At 31.9% G+C, this 25,189-nt stretch overlaps 1 protein-coding gene across 2 annotated transcripts; it reads right to left on the reverse strand.

Annotated features, from left to right (window-relative positions):
- Positions 1–184: 184 nt before the first annotated feature.
- LOC143071776 (aryl hydrocarbon receptor-like) lies at positions 185–24,717 on the reverse strand. Of its 2 annotated transcripts, XM_076246348.1 has the most exons (11): positions 24,360–24,572; positions 23,659–23,720; positions 15,621–15,778; positions 14,375–14,466; positions 13,657–13,746; positions 13,140–13,241; positions 11,452–11,532; positions 9,609–9,796; positions 9,208–9,314; positions 2,841–2,982; positions 185–2,178 (listed from the first exon to the last, which is right to left on the reverse strand). In XM_076246348.1, the coding sequence occupies exons 2-11, from the start codon at positions 23,709–23,711 to the stop codon at positions 1,044–1,046; spliced, it is 2,148 nt and encodes a 715-aa protein (XP_076102463.1). In that variant the 5' UTR covers positions 23,712–23,720; positions 24,360–24,572; the 3' UTR covers positions 185–1,043. The 2 variants fall into 2 exon arrangements, with proteins under 2 accessions (XP_076102463.1, XP_076102464.1); XM_076246349.1 differs by lacking the exons at positions 185–2,178; positions 2,841–2,982; positions 9,208–9,314 and having other exon boundaries at positions 9,604–9,796; positions 24,360–24,717.
- Positions 24,718–25,189: the final 472 nt, after the last annotated feature.

Raw genomic sequence — 25,189 nt, forward strand, 5'->3', positions numbered from 1 at the left:
TCAAACGGTATTAGAAGCTTGACTATTGTGTCTAAATTTGCCCCAATTGTTCAGGGTTCGAACTCTGCGGTCGTATGAGGCTGCACTCAGCGAAACATTTTATTGTTTATATAAAGGAACTTTAAACAACCGTCATACAAGTGGAATGCTTAGCTAGCTGTACAACTAGGTCTAACCTATTATTTCATCGGAAAAATGCCTGTTATAAGTCAGATTTATTGCAGATGTTTTGCACTTGTCCCGTCGAGAATCATATAATTTTAACTCTTACCGGTATATTTAACATTGCCATAAAGCGCGAAGGTTGGCTAGCCACAAAACAGGATTGAACCCACCAATTTTTCTTAAATTGGCCTGCACCAAGTCAGGGATATGACATTTTTATCTAATAGTTCGTTTCTTCGTATGTTGCATTGTCGTTTGTGTTTGTTGCACTTCAGTGTTCTGTTGTTGTTTCGTTGTTTTATTCTTATAGTTTATGTGTTTTCCTCAGTTGAAGTTTTCAACCCGGATTTTTTCTCTTTGACGATTTATGACTTTTGAACAGCGGTATGCTACTGTTGCCTTTATTTGATGAACTTACCATTTGTATTTGGATTTACATTGGCGTTCGGTACTGATATTATGGTAAATATTTTTTAGAGAATAATATCTTTTAATTGACTTCTAATGCACGCCAATTAGGTGAACATTATCTTGTAATAATCTTATTGAGTTACTACCACTACTGGTTTGCAGTTTACATGGTATCGTCACTAGGTTTGAACCGACTTTATAGGAAATATTCAATGTGCGTTGTAGATCATGGGTATAGTGTTAATTTTGCTGGAAATAAGAGAAAAACTTCTTGGTGGTTAAAGTGGTCTTTTAAGATTAGCTTGTGTTAAAATTCAATAGCTTATTTAGTTTCAAAAGGTAAAGATTCATAGGTTTACAATGTATTTGGTTTGGGTTATTCAAGAAAAACACTTTGCATTCACAAGCTGCACAATATGTTTTACATTGTTGACATTTTATCATTTGATTAGTAGTTAGTTTACAAGTCAAACCTGACCATCATTTAAAAATTCAAATATACTTCCTATTGATGGAAGATCAGCGTCAGACTTTTTAGTTTGGATTCTAGCACATGAAGTGTCTCTACATGTATTCTCTACAATTTTCATATGTACTGAAGCCTCAATATCGTAATGAACAACATTACTCGTGAGACCAGTATTTGTTACAGATGGTCTGTTGTGGGAGAAGTCAGTGCATGTATACTTAGATCCATGGTTTTGGACTAACCCAGTATAATCACAATTCATGGATACTTTGATACTAGCAGAAGGTCTTTTAACACCTACACGTGTTATATCTTGGTCATTGCAGCGTGTGATTTCTGGTTTGATCCACGGACCGACGGGAAATTTTACCTCCTGTGGATAGTAATTGGAAGATGCATGAAAAACTGTTTGTGGCTGGTACCTATCATACTGTAAATGTGTTCCTGGATAATGCTTCTGATAGACAGTGGACGGGTCATTCTGACAGTAACCATAATTATTCATGAGCGTGGCAGAATGATAGGATGGTGGACTAATATTTGTATACAGATTCCCGACTGGAGAATTTCTTTGATCTGTCCAAATAGGATTCGAACAATTCAGTGGATAATCTCCGACATGTTCTGTTTTGATTGTCACCCCATTTATACACTCGGGTATCGTTTCGGGGGAAATTTGATTATAAGAATAAAATTGCGGGTTAACTGGGGTTGGATGATACTGATAATTTGGTGAACTACATGCAAAATCTTGCAAAACTGGTTGATTGAACATCTGTTGACGACGTTTGAACTCTTGAAACTGTATCTGCTTTTCTCTTTGGGTGATCTTATGAGCGACATGTGTAGACGGCAACACAGGTGAGTGACGATCCGTCATAGAATGCCAGCTTGACGGACACGGATCAAGAGAATTATAAAATGTCATGGATAGATCTTCAGTAAAACCCATATGAGGAGTACAGAACGATCCTATTTTTGAAGTGCCCTGTTGATCTTCATGGAAGGTATCATCAGTCTCACCAGAACAAGGAGCATACGAGCTACCGAACTGAATGAAATAGAGAAGATCGTTCATAGCATAGCGTTGACGTAATGTTGATTCCTGTTGAAGAAATGTACTATCTTCTTCCCTAAAATAAAGTAAGAAACTAATGGAGGTAAAGTTTGTCTATGTCATCTCTTAGTTCAGATACAGTTAATTTCATCCTGTATCTTTTCTCTTTGACTAACATTTACGTTTTATAACTACTGGTTCTTTTGAGTTTTTTGTTGTCGAAGTGCGATTGGTGCCAATATGTTTATCCTGACGAGTGTATTATAAATGCCACCCACGGATTTTATGTATTAATTTATTTCAACTGTTTCTTGCACATGTCTTGTTCCTCTTGATTTATCTCGTTTTTGTACTGTCCTATATATTATGTGCGTTTCGATTTTTGCTATTGTTTAATAGTATGGTTTTGTTTAGAGTTGTTCTGTCTGGTGACATTCTAAAACGCTAGCGTTAACTATCATTTGGGTTTCCCTGATGTCGAATAAAATTTAGTCCGACTAATTAAGCCTTCATGTTAAATATTAAGAACACAGCCAAATTAGTAGCTGATACATCTGGCTGCCTTAGAGATTAGTTCCTGTTGAAGGTATGACTCTTTATTTATCAGCTGGTATTCGTGTAGGTAATTGTTTGTCCTGGCGATTAAAACGAATTGCAACTTCCATGTAACTGGTATTTTTTTACCCATAAGGAAAATGCTTCTATCAATCAGTTTCTGCAACAAGTATATTTACTTACCTTACAGGACAATGTGTAAACACAATAGAAAACTTCTTGGAATTTTTACAAATGACTTTCCCGCGTGAATGCAGCCACACCCAACTTCCTTCCTTAGACTCCATTCGAAAATACATTGTTTGTACCTCTGTACTTTCAGTTACTAGAAAAAAATGAGTAAACAATTTTAACCAGTACACATTAAATAATTATCAAAGGTACCAGGATTATAATTTAGTACGCCAGACGCGCGTTTCGTCTACATAAGACTCATCAGTGACGCTCATATCAAAATATTTAAAAAGCCAAACAATTACAAAGTTGAAGAGCATTAAGGATTCAAAGTTCCAAAACGTTGTGCCAAATACGGCTAAGGTAATCTATACCTGGGATAAGAAAATCCTTAGTTTTTCGAAAAATTCAAAGTTTTGTTAATAGGAAATTTTTAAAAATGATCACATTATTGATATTCATGACAACACCGAAGTGTTGACTACTGGGCTGGTGATACCCTCGGGGACGAAACGTCCACCAGCAGTGGCATCCACCCAGTGGTGTAAATAGTTATCAAAGGTACCAGGATTATAATTTAGTACGCCAGACGCGCGTTTCGTCTACATAAGACTCATCAGTGACGCTCATATCAAAATATTTAAAAAGCCAAACAATTACAAAGTTGAAGAGCATTAAGGATTCAAAGTTCCAAAAAGTTGTGCCAAATACGGCTAAGGTAATCTATACCTGGGATAAGAAAATCCTTAGTTTTTCGAAAAATTCAAAGTTTTGTTAATAGGAAATTTTTAAAAATGATCACATTATTGATATTCATGACAACACCGAAGTGTTGACTACTGGGCTGGTGATACCCTCGGGGACGAAACGTCCACCAGCAGTGGCATCCACTCAGTGGTGTAAATAGTTATCAAAGGTACCAGGATTATAATTTAGTACGCCAGACGCGCATTTCGTCTACATAAGACTCATCAGTGACGCTCATATCAAAATATTTAAAAAGCCAAACAATTACAAAGTTGAAGAGCATTAAGGATTCAAAGTTCCAAAAAGTTGTGCCAAATACGGCTAAGGTAATCTATACCTGGGATAAGAAAATCCTTAGTTTTTCGAAAAATTCAAAGTTTTGTTAATAGGAAATTTTAAACATACTCAATGATCAAGCTTACCATCGCTACACTAGATAATTACCCGAAAACAGTATACAATTCTTCCCCTCAAACGTGTCCAATCCCAAATCATGTCCTTTTTTAGCTCACCTGGCCCGAAGGGCCAAGTGAGCTTTCTCATCACTTGGCGTCCGTCGTCGTCGTCGTCGTCGTCCGTCGTTAGCTTTTACAAAAATCTTCTCCTCTGAAACCACTGGGCCAAAATAAACCAAACTTGGCCACAATCATCATTGGGGTATCTAGTTTAAAATATGTGTGGCGTGACCCGGCCAACCAACAAAGATGGCCGCCATGGCTAAACATAGAACATAGGGGTAAAATGTAGATTTTGGCTTATAACTCTGAAATCAAAGCATTTAGAGCAAATCTGACATGGGGGTAAAATTGTTCATCAGGTAAAGATCTATCTGCCCTGAAATTTTCAGACGAATCGAACAACCGGTTGTTGGGTTGCTGCCCCTGAATTAGCAATTTTAAGGAAATTATACGTCTTTTTGGTTATTATCTTGAATATTATTATAGATAGAGATAAACTGTAATCTGCAATAATGTTCAGCAAAGTAAGATCTACAAATAAGTCAACATGACCAAAATGGTCAGTTGACCCCTTGAGGAGTTATTGCCCTTTATAGTCATTTTTTACCAATTTTTCGTAATTTTTTGTAATCTTTTACAAAAATCGTCTCCTCTGAAACTACTAGGCCAAAATAAACCAAACTTGGCCACAATCATCATTGGGGTATCTAGTTTAAAAAATGTGTGGCGTGACCCGGCCAACCAACCAAGATGGCCGCCATGGCTAAAAATAGAACATAGGGGTAAACTGTAGATTTTGGCTTATAACTCTGAAACCAAAGCATTTAGAGCAAATCTGAAACGGGGTTAACTTGTTTATCTAGACAATATTTATCTACTAATTTTGCTGTTTTTGGTTATTATCTTGAATATTAGTATAGATAGAGATAAACTGTCAACAGCAATAATGTTCAGCAAAGTAAGATCTACAAATAATTCAACATGACCTAAATGGTCAGTTAACCCTCAAAGAGTTATTGCCCTTTATAGTCAATTTTTAACAATTTTCATTAATTTTATAAATTTTTGTAAATTTCTACAAAATATTTTTCTCTGTGTAACTAAAGGGCCAAGTTTATTATAGATAAAGAAAATTGTAAGTAGCAAGAATGCTCAGTAAAGTAAGATCTACAAACACATCACTATCATCAAAACACAATTTTGTCATGAATCCATCTGTGTCCTTTGTTTAATACATGTATGAACATAGACCAAGGTGAGTGACACAGGCTCTTAAGGGCCTCTAGTTAAAACGACCAAACAAATAAATATCTGTGACAGGATATTCAATAATTGTGTAAATTGTTTTGAAAGCGTATGCAGACAAGTATGTAATAGTGATATCATTAATTTTCTACCCAGGTATTGTCTGACTTAGCCTTATTTGGCACAAATTTTGTTAATTTCGATTTTAATCCTCTGTACCTTCAAAGTTGATTTGGTCTTTTCCGATTGGTTTTGATTCGAACGTCTTGTGTACGCGAAATACGCGTCTGTTCTTTAAAATTATATACCTGCATCTTTGATAAGTTTAACAACCACTGGGTTGATGTCATTGATGATGACCATTTTGCTGAGGTTACAACCATCTCAGTTGACTTGTCATTGATAAATTGAGTCTCATTTTACTGTAAACTTACTGTTCGTTGTTTTTATTCAAACAAAATGCACGGTATGTATAGTGTCCGGCTAGGATCGTGGTTTTTCGAGTGATTTGGTCCATTTTTTTCGAATGTAGTTCGGGCTTTTTCGAGTGATAAAACATTCGATAAGTTCAATTAACGGATATTTCGTAATTATAACAGTTTTTTTAACATTACTACCCATCTTAATGAATACTATATATGTTTTGATCAACAAAGAAGCTCAATTTCCTTGTTTTTAATAAAAAACAAAATTCAATGTTTGTTATTGTCCGGGTTTATTTCGAGAGCAACTGTGAAATCGTCCGGGTTTTAAGACAAATGGTCCGGGTTTTTTACAGAAAATTTGAATAAGAAAAAAGGTACACATTCCAGACTTTAAAAATGACTTTTTTTTAGTTTATAACTGTAATCAAGTGAAGGACAATATCATATATTCCCAATAAGTCATCAAAAACATATCAAAATGAATCTTTTTTCAATTTAATGCAAATATTCTATTTGGAGAGCGTTATACAACTACTTTCCAGTGTTCATTTAGAAATTACTTGATCCTAAAACAAAACGGTGTCTAGAACATAATGCAGGGAACTCATATTCATTTTAACTTCATTTCATGCTACTTTTGATTTTACAGTTAATAATATTTCTTGTGGTAAACTCCAGAGATTAATAAAAGAAACCTATTAATAAAAAACATAAACAACACACACACTTAATCCACCCCATTTTTATTGCCATTGAACAAAAAAATTGAATAACATTTTAGATAAAATCAACAATGAAATGAGTAGTTCATTAGCCTTAATAGTATCCTTCAGCAATGATAGAAAAAAAATGTATATATATATATATATATATATATATATATATATATATATATATATATATATATATATAAGTACGTCTGATCGAGTCAGTGACAACTCTACAACAGTTTTATCCATCGGATCACCAGCAATGATGGTGATACATGGCTGTGTACATTATGTATATACAACTCGTCTTAAACATCAACCCAACAATGTATACATATATTATACGCTATCACCAGCTAGATTGTCCTGTGCTTCGAACGACACCGGGAACAACATTGTAATGTCTTAATTAATATTCATATTTTCCACTTTTTGTACACTTTTCTTTTATTTAAAGGAAGTTATCATGGTGTTTACTGAGTTGCTGTATGACCAATTATTATATATGCACAATCAGAATAACAGTTGTAGCATTTAGTCGGTTTCGGTTTCCATTTTCTTAAACAATAAAATAAATAATACAAGATACACGACAAATAGTTAATGAAATATCTAAGATGTATACTCTTTTAAGAACAAACATACATCTCATCTTATACAATATTAGTAAAATCCACAGGTGTGATGCCGGAGACCGAATCCCCTATGTATTTTATTCACCCTCAATGGATCCGTAGGGGGTCAGTAGTTAACCGTATAACGAATTTATCGCACGCTGGACTTTTTTCTGCTGCGTTTTGTTGAAAAGTAAACAATGAAACACAACAACATTAATAGATAAAGTCACCATTAACGCGTCATGAACCCCCTATGAAATTTACTAACCCCTACGGTCTCAAAGTTGGTCACCACGTGACGGCGTTTAAACGAATGACAACGTAATAATTTACCCGCGGTGCAATAAGAGTATTTGCACCATACGCGTATGGTCACGACCATATGCGTATACTCATATGGTCAAACTGTACGCGTATGGTCGGACCATATGATAGATATAGGAAGATGTGCCAATGTAACAACTCTCCATCCAAATAACGATTTATAAAAGTAAACTATTATAGGTCAAGGTACGGCCTTCAACGCTGGGCCTTGTCTCACACCGAACAACAAGCTTTAAAGGGCCCCTAAAATAACTAGTTAAAAACTATTCAAACGGGAAAAACTAACGGTTTAGGGGTGGGGTGGCGGTAGAAAAAAGGAACATTTTAAACAAAAGATATATTTATGTTACTTAGCGAAAAAAGTAATAAAGTGGCAAAAAATATATTGTTTTGGCGAAAGAGTTGGCGAAAAAAATAATTGCCCCAGGGGAAACCCAATTTGGGACCATTTAGGTATACATTAGGAACGATTCAAATATACCATTAACTTATCTATAACAATGACGGTTACATGAAATGTATTAATTTTATAATTCAAAGGCTATCCAAGACAGCACAAGTTACAAGTTGAAATCCATTGTCTTTCAATTAATTGTCTTAATCTGGGTGTATCTGTTTTCTGTCGTCTCTAGTATCAATTATTAGACTCTTTATCATATCGACTTTTTTGTCAGTTAGTAAAACAGTTGAACTCTTGTTTAACAGATCATTAAGACATATTTGGAAGTTATCTTCCAAGTCGACATTTTGCTGTTCATTAATAGTTATCCAATGAGGTCCAAATTCTTATATGGTCCGGAACACTCACATTAGATTGTTGACATCACGGATATATACTGTATATGCCATTTATAAGATGTGAGAAAAAGAATATATACAAATGAACGATACTTGTTTCATGATAAAATGCAAGTGTTGATACCCCATATGCCTCGGAAGCACTTAATTTGAGCCTTTATTCGATAGTTTTGAAACGTAAAAACATAACATTTTAGCTATATATAGAAATGTGTATATTCACTCGATAAAAATAGGACACACTCGAAAAAGCCCGGACTGCTCTCGAAAAAAACCTGGACACGAAAAACTGAATTTAGTCTCAAAATGACGTTTTCAATGCAATCACAGTAGTTTTTGTAAAGTGTCTGTATATCTAAGAATATATAGATTCCATGTAAGCATTTCCGTTGACATTTGCATTGGTATGTGTTTAGAAAATGGCTTCATACGGTATTTTGGAATAAAAGCATTTTAAGGCTAAATTTAACTTTTATTAACGAAAAGCAATGTCATAATGATACTATCTTTATATCTCAAATACTAACATATCATGTACAACCTTGTATATCAAACGCAAGCTTCTATATCACGTCTTGTTAGAAAATAAGTCTATTTGTTTACATTTTTGATCATATTCACTCGAAAAAAAGTGGTCACACTCGAAAAAGCCCAATCAAATCACTCGTAAAACCACGATCCCAGCCGGACACTATACCTACCGTGAACATGAGTCACTATTATTTGGGTTTTTTAAGTATAGTTTACTGATAGTCCCACCTACTCTTATTCTCCTAACAAACCTACTAGCTTTAATGTAAATAAATGTCAATGGGGAGGTAAGTTGGTACTTGAAACCAAAAGGTAGATGCACCAAGTGTATCAACAATTAAGTGGGCCTTCTCATAACTATTTTATTTGAGATATGGTTTGTTCATAAGTCAACTGTATATCGTGTATATTTTAATCCTTGCATAAATCTGTAACTTATTTCTATATCAAAACAACAGTGCAACAGAATGAACTCAAACATGTAAACTTGACATTGCAAGTTTTGTATGGAAGATACGTACATGTTTTGTGACAAGCTGCAAATGTAGCTAAATCCTCTGGATGGACAAACTGATAAAATGACTTTTCCTTCAGATCGTCGTCCCCATACCCAATCATTTCTTCTGACCTGAAACATAATAAACGTTATTTAAAACTTGCTTTTAACTTTACATTGCATTATTTTATTTATTATAAAAGACTAAAAGTAACATAATCCCGATTTTGTTTTCGTATTTAGGTTGTTTTCCGTTTGATACTCACTCTGTATATCATATACTTTTGAAATGATAATGAAGCTTAGGAGCTAAGAAAGTTTCATTATCCTTTTTATATTCGTTTTATATTACCTTATGGCTTAAAAGAAGTTTCAAAAGCTGTCAGTGTTTTTAAAATTTCTAAAAAAAATAATACATTTACTTACTTTTTATCAAATTCTTTTATTGTAAGTCCCATGTCATGTTTACTCCAGAAAACATTCTGTTTGAAATCCTCAACTATATCGCTTCCGGTCAACATGAATGGTTGGCAATAAAGTAAAACAACGTCAGGGCTAGACTTCGATTGGTTACTGTCATTAGGTCTTTGGATAGAGCCCGAACAATGAATTTTCTGAAAGCATAAGTTGGGTTATATTTAATTAATTCTTTGAAAAGAAAATCGAGATGTTAATAAAGATAGGAAGTTAACCAGTTTACTGGAAACAAAAACGATTGGTAGAAATCTTCTAAATGAATAGACTTGTATTATGGAGACCGGGTGAAGTGATTTGTACCAACGATCATGAAGCTTTACACATTGCCAGGGTAGGTATTTGAAAAGTTAATAAGCGGCAACAATTCAACTTCAAATTGTCCAGAAATCTAATAGAAATCCATTCGTGTACTCTTAAAGGTATAACGAAATAAGAGATCAATATTTTGATTTGATTGGATAGTCCAGATGTCTTAATGTTGTGTCACAAGCTTTAATCTTAAATCTATCAATAAAGGTGTGTGTATACGAGTTTGGGATTAATTCATTTAAAATGCATTCAATTTCATCAACATTTTCAAAGTTATGCAATATTTTTTTAATTATTTTATTGCAAGTGAATAGTTATCAAAGGTACCAGGATTATAATTTAGTACGCCAGACGCGCATTTCGTCTACATAAGACTCATCAGTGACGCTCATATCAAAATATTTATAAAGCCAAACAAGTACAAAGTTGAAGAGCATTGAGGATTCAAAATTCCAAAATGTTGTGCCAAATACGGCTAAGGTAATCTATGCCTGGGATAAGAAAATCCTTAGTATTTCGAAGGGAGGTTTATCATATGATATCATTGTTATGTAAATAAGCTACGTGTTACGTAACAAGTCAACTTAAACTCTAACTCCTATTTATCTTTTATTTTTCGAAAGATTTCCTTGTTTCCCTGACAATCGACTTTGCTCAATATTATAACATCCAACCTTCATCCCCACATGCAAAGGTGAAGTTGGACGAATATTCCAAGGATATATCAGGTTTCTTCTTTAAAAAATCCAATCCTCATTTTTCGGATCTTATTTAGACTTTTGATCAGATTCGATTGAAGGAGGGTTGTCATCACTCATTCAAATATAATTGAAATCCGACACAATATATTTCAAGACGTCTGACAACAGCAATGTGTCGAAATTAGTTGTTTTTAGTATTATATCTTCAAGTAAACTTCAAATACACAAAAAAAACTTGTTTGTATTTTTAGATATGCAATTTCGGAAAGTTAAACTTTGGATCTTTCCTCTTTTCTACGAGTATAAAGAAAAACATGACATCCCTCCAGTACAATAATCTTTCTCGAATGAAAAATTAAGAAGAAGGAAAAACAATTATCAATCATAACAGGCTTATACTTTAAAGTGCACTAGACACCTTCGATAATCAAAAGCATAAGGGAGCTACCATTTGATTTTTATGGGGGGGGGGGGCTAGGATGAAATTTGAAAAAAATAGGCAGGACAGGAGTTTTGAGTAAAAAAAAAGGCAGGATGAGCAACTTGGTAAAAATAAAAGGCAGGATGACAATTTGTGTAAAAAAAGTCAGGATAAACTAGTAAAAAAAAGGCAGGACCGAATAGAGTAAAAAATAAAAAGGCAGGACAGAGATTACAATTAAAAAAAAAGCAGGACAAAATTTTTCATCCTAGCCCCCCCTTAAAAATCAAATGGTAGCTCCCTAAACTGCGCTTAAATTTAGATAAGTAAAGTCAACTTTATTCTTCAAATATATACATACCAGATAGCCAGCAGATGTTCCATTGAAACATTTCATTCGACATATAAATGATACTTGTCTCCAATTACACCCAGGGTGTTGCTGAAATTATACACATTTAAATAAGTTTAAACAGTAAACACGCAAAATGGTGTAGATATGAACAACCATGTCAACTGATAAATTGGTAGAACTTTTTATAATAGTATATAAAACCAATTGTTATAACTTTATGTTCATTATTCAAGTCATCAAACTCAATGATACAGTTACTGAAAGCTTATCCAAAGCATAGTTTTAACTTATAAATAAACGAGGTTCTCCTAGACAAAATGTAAATCGCATAAACAGTACTTGATAATCTTCATATTTTATGTTTTGTTAGGGGATAGGGTCTAGATAGGTAAAGGGTGACGTTTTTGCGTAAAGGTTTAATCCGACTTGGTGTTGCGTATGTACCAAGTCGGGCTATCTGGATTGTACATGTTATTCGTTTATATATTTTCCGTTGTTCGTGCTTCTGTCGGAGTAGTTTTTAGAACTTGGTTGTCTGATGTGTAGTTTTGTACTTTTTTGTGCTTTTTTATATCTTTTTGTATTATCTATTTTTTTTTATATCCTATGTTGTTTGTTGTTGATGGAATATGTTCGTTGTTGTTCTGCAGTTTGCATCTTGTGTCGAGTATTATATTATTTGTTTGTATGTTTCTCTGTTATGAATGTTCTTGTGTGTGTTTGTGTTGTATTTCTGTAACGTAGTGTTTCAGCGATATTTTTTTAACATTGTCATAAATCGGGAGGTTAGCCAAGCCCTTATACCAGGTTCAACCCATCATTTATTCTTAAAATGTCCTGTACATAGTAAGGAATATATATGGCAGTTGTTATCAAATAGTTCGTTTCTATGTGTGTTGGTGTTGGTGTTTGTTTCTGTTGCACTTCGAAGTTTCTGATGTTCCTTTGTTTTCCTTTCATAGTTGACGTGTTTCCCTCGGTTTTGATTGTAAGCCGGATTTTTTTTTCTCTCAATCGATTTACGACTTTTGAACACCGGTATACTACTGTTGCCTTTATCTATACATCATGAATTTTCATCCATTTGATAATATTCGCATATATGTATTTCAAACAAATCATAAAATACAGCACTGTCCATGTAAAAACACTCATTATAAATACCAGGATTGCTTATTGAAGAAAAGCTGGTGTTAACAGCATTATCTAATTTCTTGAGATGCTCTCATTTTTGTTGTTATTGAGTAGTTCTTTTTAGTCTATTCGATGTTTTTCCTATAGACCATGGTTTGAGATTTCTCTTTTGGATATAGATTCTGATAATCATCGTTCTAGTTTTTCACTTTATAATACAGAGAAAAGCATGCACTGGCTTAACCTGAGTTTGATTTTCAAAACTCATATTTAAACAAACACTGATAAAGGAGCTAGATTTTACACAAAGAGGCAGGCTTAATTTCAATAATGAAATCCAGATATGAATTCCAATAGTTCTGAAAATCTTATTCCACAGAAAAATATTTTGTAGTGGCTCGTGTTGTTAATTAATAGTTTTCTTTTCCGTTTAAAGAATATTATCACTTATAGTATGCCTTTGTTCATATTAAATGACCAGATCAAAACATTGATGATTGATCAAGTTTTGAACTGCCTCTTGTTTCCTAAGATACAATATTTATAGCAAATAATCATACCTTTGTCACATCCTTTATGTAACTATTTTCTAAGATGTTTTTCAAGTCTTGATGATCTTCAGGGTGAACTAATCCATACAAACAACGATGCATCAGATCCACCTGTACATGTTAAATAATTAGTATGCATTATATTTGATAGTGGCCTATTACTTCTATGACTTCATATTTTATGTCGCCATGATTGGATTTTTAGTAAAAATATCAAACGAATTAGTTTTATCTTCATAAGTTTGATTCAATTTGATGCTTTAAAAACTTTTAATAACCAGTAAACAGTAAAATACATTTTCAATTTATAAATAATGATTTGAGCATGAGTTTTTGTGACACTCCCTTGATATAGTCTTAACCCCAACCTTAAAACAAATCAGCTTGATGAAACTTGCATTTTATTAACCAATTTTGCAATTTAATATTAATACAAAACGGATAAATAGAAATAGTTAAACTTTAAATTATCTAAAACAAAACAATAAAAAGAAATGCGAAAATTGTATTTTATTTTAAAACTAACCTGGTTAAAACCTAAATATTGTAATACGTTATCTGTAGAGTAAACTATAGTACCATCTGCAAAGGCCGCCAACAGGAAACCATCCAAACACTGTACAGTATTAAAAAAAAACAATGAAATATTTATAGACACGTCATCAATAAAACCAGTTGACATCTTTGTATAAAATCAGTTAAGTCACATTCTTAATTCGTTGACTGCTGTGCGCCTATTTTTGACATTTTTACCTATTGTGTCTCTTTGTATTGTTCACACATCGTTCTCATTATAATGCGATGCTTGTGTGACAGGTTTAGCTAGCTATAAAACCAGGTTCAATTCATCACTTTTTACTGAAGAAAATAAATGATTGATGTGTTTGAGCTTTTGATTTTGCCATTTGATTAGAAACTTTCATTTTTGAATTTTCTCGGAGTTCAGTATTTTGGTGATTTTACTTTTTTTCACAATGAAAAGTTCGATAGCTATGATTGGCTTATAAATTTAAAATAAAATGAAGACCTGCAATGACATTGAGCTAAGTAGCCACAAATAATTTAAATTGAAAAAAAAAAATGTTTTTTGTGTTTCCTTTGATTTCCTATATTCCGTGTGTTTTCGTTATTTACAACTATTGGTTCGATTTATTGAAATGTTGAAGGTACAAAGATTTAAAACCATTCTCTATCAAAACCTTTTTTGTAATAAAGAAAAAAGATCAATGTATTTTTTTACTAACTTGAAGCACTTGTTTTCCTCCAACATTCCCAAGTGAATCATCTTTAGTTGTTGTTTCGTTATCTGATAATTGTTGTTGCTTCAAGCCAATGACTAAACAAAATAATTAATGATACATTCAATTTTGGTGATGTGTTTGGTTAAGAATATTTTAATGTGATAGTAACCTGCAACTATCTATTTTCTACATAGAAGTTGAGAAAACCTAAAATCTGAGAGATGTGTGTCTTTAATTTGTTCATTCTTTAATATATAAATAGATTATGAAGTTGTTTTTCAGAATACAGAGATTTTAACATTTATACTAGAAAGAGTTCGATTTTAATACGGGTTTCATGGATTCATCTCATACATTTACTATGGTCATAGAATGAAATTCAAAACAGTGTGGCTGTGGCCATTGATTGACACATTAAATTCATCCATTGACTGGGACAATTTAGGTGAACGTTTGTATGTAACGACCACTGCTCACTATGTACTTTTTAAAGACACTTAAACTATGGGGTCACCAAAGGTTCTCAACACCTTAATAAAGTAATTCGAAAAATTAATCAGAAATAACACGATGTTTTGATTTATATCAATTATATAAATCAAAACATAAAGGTTATTCCTGATTAATTTTTCGAATTATTTTATAATTAAAGGCGTTAAGAAACCTTTGGTGACCCCACAGTTTAAATGTCTATCGTAGGTACGTCGTGAACAGTGGTCGTTACAGACAAACGTTCACGTAAATTGTCCCAGTCAATGGATGAATTTAATGTGTCAATCAATGGCCACAGCCACACTGTTTTGAATTTCATTCTATGTTGCTTCTTGAAACACAGTGTGTGCATTGACTACGGACGATTGAATAACAAAACACTTGAAGACTCGTATCCAATGCTCAGACAGATTATCTTCGGCAAAATTTACTTTACATCTTTTTAATACTCAAAATTTACTTTGCATCTTTTTTAAAGTATGTTATGAATTTTTAAATTGATGTATTTAGTATTTGCAGTTGATACTATCAATCAACTTGAAAGTACGTTGATGATTAATCATTAATTTTTCGAAGGCTGTTTTTTTTTCAATATTTGAAACATTTGTGCCGATTTTACATGACAACGTGACTTTGATTTTGTGACATCCATAAAGGATTGTATAGTAATCAAAGTAGAAGAATTAAAATTCGTTAGACCATCAAAATAATTCACCGACAATAAGATAAAATATATTATAAAACGAATTGTACTTACTTTTAAAGAACATCTTTAATCTGAAGAATGAGATAATAAGTCTGAATACTGTCTGACTGTCAAGTTTTCTATGTAAGGATGATCTATCTATTGGTATTAATCCTTCTAAACCTTTTATTTCTGTCCGAAGTTTGTCTCTGTATCGTTTGGATTTAAAACTAAAAGTAAATCAACAATCGATGAAAAGTTTAAAAAGGTTATCTTTCTTTGAACAAGTACCAGTATATGCTTCAAAATTTATAACACTGTTATGTGTGCTTTGAATCCATGAATATATATAATAGTAAGATTAAAACGAAAATTTTCTGTTTCTCTCTCATTACACCTGTTTTATAAATGATTGGGAGTCCTACCTTAGTTATAACAAACAAAAAAAAACAAGGTTGAAAATACTTTTAAAAAGTATGGCGGAACTTGCAGTTTGACAACTATGACTGTGACTGAAACGGATATGGCCGAACTGTCAGTGTGGACGAAATGTTTTGCATTGTATGATTTTTATGGCCCCGCAACGAAGTTGTCGGTGCCATATAGTTTTACCCTTGTTTGTCTATATTTTTTGCTTTTACATTACTAAACAGCACAGTGGTGTAATAGCACTAGCCAGGCATTTAATAGTTGTCGTCATGTCTAGTTTTACTCGTTGTTTTAGCATCAAATCGGGTTTCTTTCGTTTGAATTGTTTCACATTTATTCATCTTGGGGTCTTTGATACCGGTTGACTATACGGTATATATTTTTCTCATTGTTAAGTTCGTACGAACTATATTGACATTTAGTTGATATCACCCACGCTGATGGTAGTTGTCTTATTGGAAATCATACTATTTTTTTTATTTCTTTGTTTTTATAGTGATTAAAGATATAAAACAATGTTGACTGCTGTACCCCTATTGTGTTTGTTTGTGTTGTTCAAATATCGTTGTCAATACAATGGAATTGTATGCGACTGGCATACAAAAGAGAGGTTTAGCTAGCTATAAAACCTGGTCTAATCCACCATTTTCTACATAAGAAAATATCTGTATCAAAATCAGGAATGTGACAGTTGTTATCCATTCGTGAAATGTGTTTGTGCTTTTAATTTTGCCATTTGAATACGGACTTTCCTCAATGTCCGGGTTTTTTTTAAATTTTATTTTTAGATGCTTTTAAAACATTTTGTTCTGACTGGATGAAAAGCATATGTTCTAGGTTCAGTTCCAGAGATGTTTGGTGTTTCTAATTGGTCAAACCCCCAATTCATCACCAACTATCTAGAAAATCTTCGAACTTTATAATAATTATAATTAAGTGCCAAAAATAGGTTACATATGATTTCTTTAAAGAGATATAAAGAAGAATTGAGATACTGTCAATGTGTTGTCCAGTTAAATATTACTATATCAGGGAAAGACCAACAATATGAAAATAGAAAAATGTTATGTCATATAAGATATGACCAATGTCAGCGCAAAACATACTGTATAAGAAGGGGCGAAAGATGCTAAACGTATTTTCAAAACTCATAATTTTAAAGAAGCTAATAACGCCATTGCCAAAATAAAAAAGAAAAACGACGAAAAGACAAATGTGTCTACAAAACACTAATAAGATATTAGAGACTGAGTAACACGAAACCAACAAAAAAAACTGTTGTTGATCTCAGGTGTTCCGGAATAGAAGGCAGACACTGTCCCATTATTGGCATTAAAGTATACCATGTGTTTGACAACAATCGGAGTTGAGTTACATAACACCAAACAAGAGGTATGACTAGGTCCGTCGATATGAAAAGCATTTCCCTCTATGGACTTATCGTCCTTCATATGGTTTAAAAGTTATCTTTTACAGCAAGTGTCACAGCCATGGTGATGATAAAACATGTAATTCTGTCAAATGGACGGTAGGGGGAATGTTTAATCTTTGATAAATTGAAAATGTCTAGTATGCTGAGTAACTGAGATACTATAACGTCCAATATTCGATGGGGAACGAACAATAACATATTGTGTATTATTTTGTTTTTTATCCTTATTTATCTATTAATCAATCTATTTTTTTTTTATCTATTATTGATTTGTCTTTTTATTTTCATTTTGTTTTTATACCAATTTATTGTAATTTTTGTAATCATTTAAATGGTTGATTCATTTGAAGTAAGTTTATCAAGACTTTAGACACTGCAATATAAATTCAATTTAAACTATATAAACAGGATTATACATGGAAATACTAATATTCCAAACCTTTTAGCATACTGTTTACTAAAATTGTAATAATGTGTTCCTACATGTCTTCACGCTGTGTATACAGAACTCTTAAAAATTCCTGTGTTATCTCAAGTACTCTATGTACTGTGACATACTAATCGTCTGACGGAGCTCAACTCTGGGAGAGAGAAATTAACATTAACCAAATTTCATTCAGAATTTTTATAAATATTGTTTGAACCCTTACATATTGATGTCAATGCAATGACATTTTGGTTTTATCTTTTCTATTAAAACTTTTTGCATTCTTTATACGAAGTGAGATTTTTTTTAAAGATAATCAAACGCCACCAAAAAAGGTAAATATTCTCCATCAAGATCTAATTTCATTGAATTCAACTAATTTCTTGTAATTGCACTGACCAGTTCCGTGAATTTGTTCAAAGATTTTTTGAAAACTGTTCTAGATTTTGGGATTTTTTTTGTAAGTCTTGTCCATTAGTTGAAGACCTATTTTGACACATATATGTGTTTGGTAGTTTGTTTGATTGGATTTGTATTTCATTGGTGTATTTGTTTCAAACTTTCTTACTCGTGACATATTTTGCCCAATTCTAAATTCAATGTGCTAAGTGCATGTCTTTCGTAACTGTCCCCTGAACCAACAATCTTTCACAAGAGCTTTTGAATGTCGGAAATGTAAAATATGCGCTTGGTGCCTTGTACGCGTCGAAATATATCCTCAAATTAATCATGCTGATAAAAGTTCAGAGTATGGTTACTCATTTTCAACATACGTCTCCAAATTGTCAATACTAACGTTAATAGTACAAGGTAACATATGTCCAGCAAATGGTTACATATGTCCAACGTAAGTTTCAAAGCCTTGAACATCCATTACTGAACCAATATCTGAAAAAATTTGAACATCCACACACTAGGTCATTGCTTTTATGTGCATGGGATGTATATATACTGATATGGCTGTTTCCATGACTTATATTTAGTTATATATCCGCTCAATCTATGTTCCGCCTATGATTTTGCACCTTTATGGAATGAATATCATTGAACGATGATTTCCTTTTAACCTTATATAAATTATAATTCTTGGTAACTCACATGTGTAAAATAAAAATAGACTAGTCTTTTAATTAAAATGTAAACTTTAGTCAAAGAAATAAAAATACGATTGAAAACTCGTGCGTGTCAAATTACAAATCATATATTAAATAGACAAACAAAACTTTTGAGAAAATTTGAGTGGTTATGCTTAATTCTGGTCAATAATTACTAAGGAATCGTGTAGCATTTTGTCCTTACTTTAAAATTTCTGTCACGATCCCTACTTTGGTGGGTTAAATCTTTGGTCGCGTGTTACAGTTGAGCACTAAAATCAACACGAACAGTGTGTGGTATATATTCTGTAGAATTTTCATTTCCTCTAAAAAATGCAACAATTCAGTAGTGGAAACTATTAATTGCAAAATAAGGTCAGTTTGTATATTTATACGTTACTTGTTTTACATAAGGTCTTATAAGGGAATTTCTATTCATGTAAATGTATGTTAACTTTTCTGTATACCCTTCATTATTCCTGTTAGAAAAGAGTTTCAATCAATGTTTTTCAATACGATTCAATTATTATTTGTTACAGGTTTCTTTTCTGCAGAGCCTTCAATATAACAAAAAGCACTTCTATTGAAAACAAATATCATCGAAGTCCCAACTTCCCTTTCCGCCCACTCGAATATATGGTATAAAAAATATAATTCGTTGAATTTTGGTAAAGATTTGTTTCAATTATATTTTCTTTTGTTTGAATTTAAACTAATCTATCCTTTTTCAAAGTCCCGATGGAAGTTTTTACTATCTGCTTTAAATATTAATTTTGTTCTTATTTCTTTTCAATTTGGGAGGGGGAGGGGAACTCATTGTTTTTTTTTTTAATTCTACATATGTAAATTCATGAGTCTTTTTTATTTTTTATTTCCTTAACCTTCATTATTTCGATTTGATTCTGTCTTTTTTGTAATTTTTAACTCTGACTATTATAATATTTCAATTTAACTTACTGTGAAAACGCCTAGAACAGTCATAACATTTTCTTGTGTACAGTCTGTTAAAATATTGAAAGCAATCAACGTACTAAACCAGCGCTTACCCGATTTTTGCTATACTTTGGTTCTTTTTGATTTATCAGCTCTTGTAACGTTTGTAAAAGTTTTGGATTTTCAAACATTGGGCCTAGAGCATCACTGAAATCATTAATTGTCGTATTGCATGCATCTGGCGCAATAAATTTGGTACCGTTAATATATTAATCAAAAATGGATAGATGAGAATCCCTTCTACCATCGAAAGATTATAGATTGACCAAGGGATTAAAACCCTAAAAGAATGTATATATATATTTATATTCACGATTTTTAAGTAAAGCTTTAAACAAAGATGAGATAGGTATTGTTTACAAATCGGATATCAATACACATATACAAACAAAAAAAATATTATGTTAACAACGATACTAAGCACACATTTTGAGTTGTGTCAAAACCTTCATGTCTGCATAATACATTAGAATGAGTAGACCGTAAGTCTTTCCATATGTGGCACTTAATAATTTTGTGCTTTTAGATTAATTCTCTTTGGGAACTACAGCTGAACAAAAATATTATATCTATAGACTCGGTTTTAGAGATATTTACTTGAGATATAAATTTTAAAACTGATGGAATAGAGACATTCCAGAAACTGTATTCCACTCCTTCCTTTTATGTCAGAGTTTTTACGACATAAAAAAATAGCATATCGGATATGTTCCTAAATCTTATTTTCGTTTATTAAAATATAAATACATTCCAATAGCATCCAAACATATATTTAGCTGGAATGCTAAGATCTACCGGCAATGATGAGAAGTCAGCACTTCTCACGAATATTGAAAGATCAGACATACATGTAGTTTTAATTCATCTGCTGCAAAGTGAACAGTTAATTTTTAAATTAGACAACATTAAAACTGGTTTGACTTCATAGTTTCATCACAATATATACAGTTTTATGAAATCTAATGATGTTTAATAGTGTTGATTTTATGCAATTTTTCCATATGTATGTGTTTGAAGAAACATCTTCTTTTGACTGAAAAAAATTAGTCTTTTGTAGAAATAAACGCGCGTCCGGCGTACAAATTTTTCATACTGGTATCTATATGATGAGCATAATCTACAGCACAAGAACAAGATAATTTCAGAGAAGTTTTCGTAAAACCGGTATAGCTATTTAGAGGTTATACCATTCAGTTTCTTGGACCAGGAGGATTTTGGAAATGAATATTCTGTCTTGATAATTAATGGCAAAAATAACTTTAGCGGAACGTTCTGCTCAGCAAAATGCAGGAAATAATTGTGCGCAAATGTGAAAATAAATTTTCGCACAGCAATATCGCACGAAATAAATAATCTGTTGAACTATGATTATTCCGTCTGCGTAAAATCTCCCTATTCCTCCGCTATTAAAGGAGAATGTTCAGGGGCTGAAAATTCCTATATATAATAAAAATTCAAATACATTCGAAAGTTGTTCAATTATAATAAAATTTTTATTCAAATATACTCGAAAGTTGAGACAAACTGTGAGGTTTGTGCGCAGGTTAACCTGCTTAAAATAACCCTTGTACATTTTGCAGTCTTTGCACCATACCAAGTTGTTGTTCGTTGTTTAGTGCTCGCCTTTTTTGTACGTCTGTAGTGGTTGATATGGTCTGTTTTTATGCTGTTTAATATTCTTGGTAATTTCGGGTATGCTTTTTTAGAACTTCAAAACAAGAAAAAACTTAAAACTTTACAAAATTGATTTGAAAAAAAAAAAAACAAACGGAAATTAAAGAATTATATTAGATTGGTGTTATGGTAACTCGTCAAAAGCGAAAATTGTTTATACTTTTTGAACGAATGTGACTTAAGTCATATTAGAGTTAATGAAATATTATATTTTAGTAATCTTTAAATAATTTGTATTTGCACTTAACTTGGACTCAACTATGGTTATAATTTCCCTTACTCGGTGTTCATTTCTTTAACATTCTCTATGAAAAGAAAATATTGTTTTTCAGAAGCATCTAAGCTATATGAAATTTGCTACGAACGGGATGGTCTTTTTCCCTTTTAAACAATTAACTATTTTTTATTACGGAATCTTATAAAGATATATTTTCTTCTTTTCCTTGTCGAATAATAACTACATTTTTGAATTGCAGGAGACAATTTGGGTGATTTACTAAGCTGTTAACGTTGCTGCAAAATTTAAAAAAAAAAAGACTCTACCGGAAAATGACAGTTGCGTTGTTCGTCTTTTATGAAATAAACCTTACTCGTTTGTTTTTTTTTTAATAAAGAGGGCTTTGAACGTGGCCGGCAAAAAAATCAAGAAACAGTCTAAGACACCAAAGGCGCTTGAAATTAAGTATTAACTTATTTATGAAGATAATACAAGTTGTTCTCTTGTCATTTTCTCTTAGTCTACATGATCCTATAACGGAAACGTTTTTCATTTGCTGTTTTTGAAATACGTTTCATATAATGTTCCCAAACTTTCGACGAGAAACAGTTGTCGCGCATTCTATGTATTGAGTTTATTTTGTATATTATTAAAATCACCATACCTCTTTTAAAATAAGAGCATAGTGTTTGACTTGTTGAAATGTCTGAATTTGTATTTTTAGTTAAATTTTGATGAAATCCTAAGATGGAATACATGTAAAAAGAAAATTTATGTAATTTGAAAAAACTCTTTACACAAAAAACTCAAAAGGATGATGTGAAAACAATTAAAATATATATATCACCCCAACAAAGCTAAAGAAATATAAAAAAAAGATATGAAGGAAAGAACATTGTTTTAGGTTTTAGGTGCATACATAGGATTGACACAATACATATCTTAATTTATTTTTGGAAATCCAAATGGAATGGTACCTTCTTTTTTGTTCATAATCATATGAAGAACTAGTTCAAATAATTATGAAGTCTTCATGTTGGTCTCTTGCGGACAGTTGTCTCATTTGCAATCATACCACATCTTCTTTTTTATATTGAAAGGCTATTTAATGTTTTGCTTTGACGCTGTCGCCGTAATGCGTCAAAGCAAAAATTAAAGCAGCTTTACAAGACATCAAAATAAGTTTTGACAAATGAAGAATAGTGATAAAAATTTTGTATATTTTACTTCTACTTTAAACCAGTTTGCTTTATGTTTTACTGTTAGCAATGTAAAAAAAAAATAACAAGTAAAGTACGTGGAACCATGCTCACTAATCCCCAACAATATGCAACAGACCGACACAATTTTGGAATTTTACAAAGGAAAAATATTGAGAACCAGCAGATTTTCGTCAAGAATCACCACAGACATTTTTAGAAGCTCATCTGCTTTCCTGTCTCTCACTTGTTGGCATCGCTTATTTGGGGTTATGCATATTCTGTAATTTCTTACTCATTAAAACCAAAATATAAAATCATTAACATTAAAGGAAAGATACTATTTGTTTTCCTATTCTAAACCTTACGCTTGGTACAGTGAGTTGTTCACCCTCTCTGTACATTCCTATTTGGACTAACATTACTAAAAGTCAGGATCAAGATTTAACTAAATTTTTCATAAATGATTAAAGCTAAAGATATTACAGGACTGTATTTTTTCCCGATGAAATGAAGTAGTTTGAGGTTGTATTTTATCTTCCCTTTATTTCCTAAAAAATGAATATCAATTGAGAAAATAATACAGTAGAACAAATACTAAATAAAAAGGAAACAAACTTAATTGTAATAAAAAGTGACTATTACCTGGGATCAATTTTTGACGATCTTGCTGATGGGGGTTTTGTCTGTCCGTCCATATTGTATTCCTTGAACAAAAACAACAGTTATTATTTTATCTTCGATTTTCACCTTAGCTAATTACTTATCGGAATTTTTATCCTCTGCTTGCGATAAGGAATTGTGATTTGGAAAATATTAGTCAAACAACAAATACAGAAAATTAGCTTTAATTTGTGGGTTTTAGTACCCCTCTCTAAACATTTATTTTCTAATCTAAATCCAAACTGAAGTGTTTGTTTGCTTATACACTATCCATCAAAAGTAAGAGAAAGGATTATAATTAAATAAACAATGACGGGTGCATTTATGTCTGTGTTCTTCCTGCATAACATTTCGAATTTTGAAATTTTCCGACTAAACATTAGAAATTAGAAAAGGAACGTTTTTTTAAAAATTTTATGGGATTCATCAACTTATACAAAAAATACAGTTCGGTTCTTTTAACCAAAAATTATGTATTTTTTTGTTTATAACAGGGAACCTATTTTTCGAAAAATATACTATTGTTTTGTTAAACAAAAGATAGATTAACTTTAATACATGGAAAAAAAATATGACACTTACGAAAATGGTTTGAAAATTTGTAGAAATTAGCATAAATTGTTTTAAAAATCTAGAAATTAGCATAAATTGTTCAAAAAATTCTTAAATAAAATCCAACTTACCTGTGAAGCATCCAAAGAGTCTGATAGATATCGATTCGTTTGAGTCAGGCGTTATCACAGTGACATATAAATATTGACTTTAGGAACACTTTCCTCGTGTCCGGGGGTGAGACGTCGCCAAAACCTCTCGTTATATCACCTGTCATCGCGATATTTCTAAAAGACATTAAAAGGTTTATGTCGTCACCAGAAACCAAATATATACCTTGGTATCTTGTCTTCATTTTGAAAATTCCTCGTATTATTTTATACTGCTCTTCCGGTTATCTTCTATAATATTTTCCGGGAGGATGCTAATAGTGAGCATATGCACTGAACAACATTACATGTACAAAACACTTCTCTTATTTTAAATATATTATTGGGAAGTATTTTATCAGAAAAAGAATATTTCGTAGTATATTTTCTTCAGAATTTTGTTGTCTTTTCCCATTGTAAATATTTATAACAAATATAATTTTAAATTTTCTAAAAAAAATATTCAATATTCAATATTAATTAGAATGGTGCGATTTTATTTTTTAAAACACATATAAAAACAAAGAAATATTATGATAAGTGTATTAAAAAAAATCGTAAATATGTAGATATCAACAAATATTTCGGATAACAGATTTTGATATTTTTAATATTAGTATTATGTTAATTTATTCTAATATCTATGACGATTTTTACGAAAATCTCTATTAAATTTTAGTGTTAATGCTTATTTCAGATTGACAGCCAGTTGGATAACTTGTGGAGTCTTACTGAAAAAAAGATGAGTTTAAGACAAAGATGACGGTAGTTTTGCGATGTTTCAGAAATTCAATTGAAAAATATCTACAAAA

This window comes from Mytilus galloprovincialis, chromosome 4 (genome assembly GCF_965363235.1).
Source record: "Mytilus galloprovincialis chromosome 4, xbMytGall1.hap1.1, whole genome shotgun sequence".
Lineage (NCBI taxonomy): Eukaryota > Metazoa > Mollusca > Bivalvia > Mytilida > Mytilidae > Mytilus > Mytilus galloprovincialis.

Excerpts from the sequence above, each read along its gene's own strand:
- LOC143071776 (XM_076246348.1), bottom strand. The coding sequence starts at position 23,711 with ATGGACGGACAGACAAAACCCCCATCAGCAAGATCGTCAAAAATTGAT. Across the intron at positions 14,467-15,620 it reads ATTAAAGATGTTCTTTAAAA|TCATTGGCTTGAAGCAACAA; the intron begins GTAAGTACAATT and ends TATTTTGTTTAG. Across the intron at positions 11,533-13,139 it reads ACATAAAGGATGTGACAAAG|CAACACCCTGGGTGTAATTG; the intron begins GTATGATTATTT and ends GTATAATTTCAG.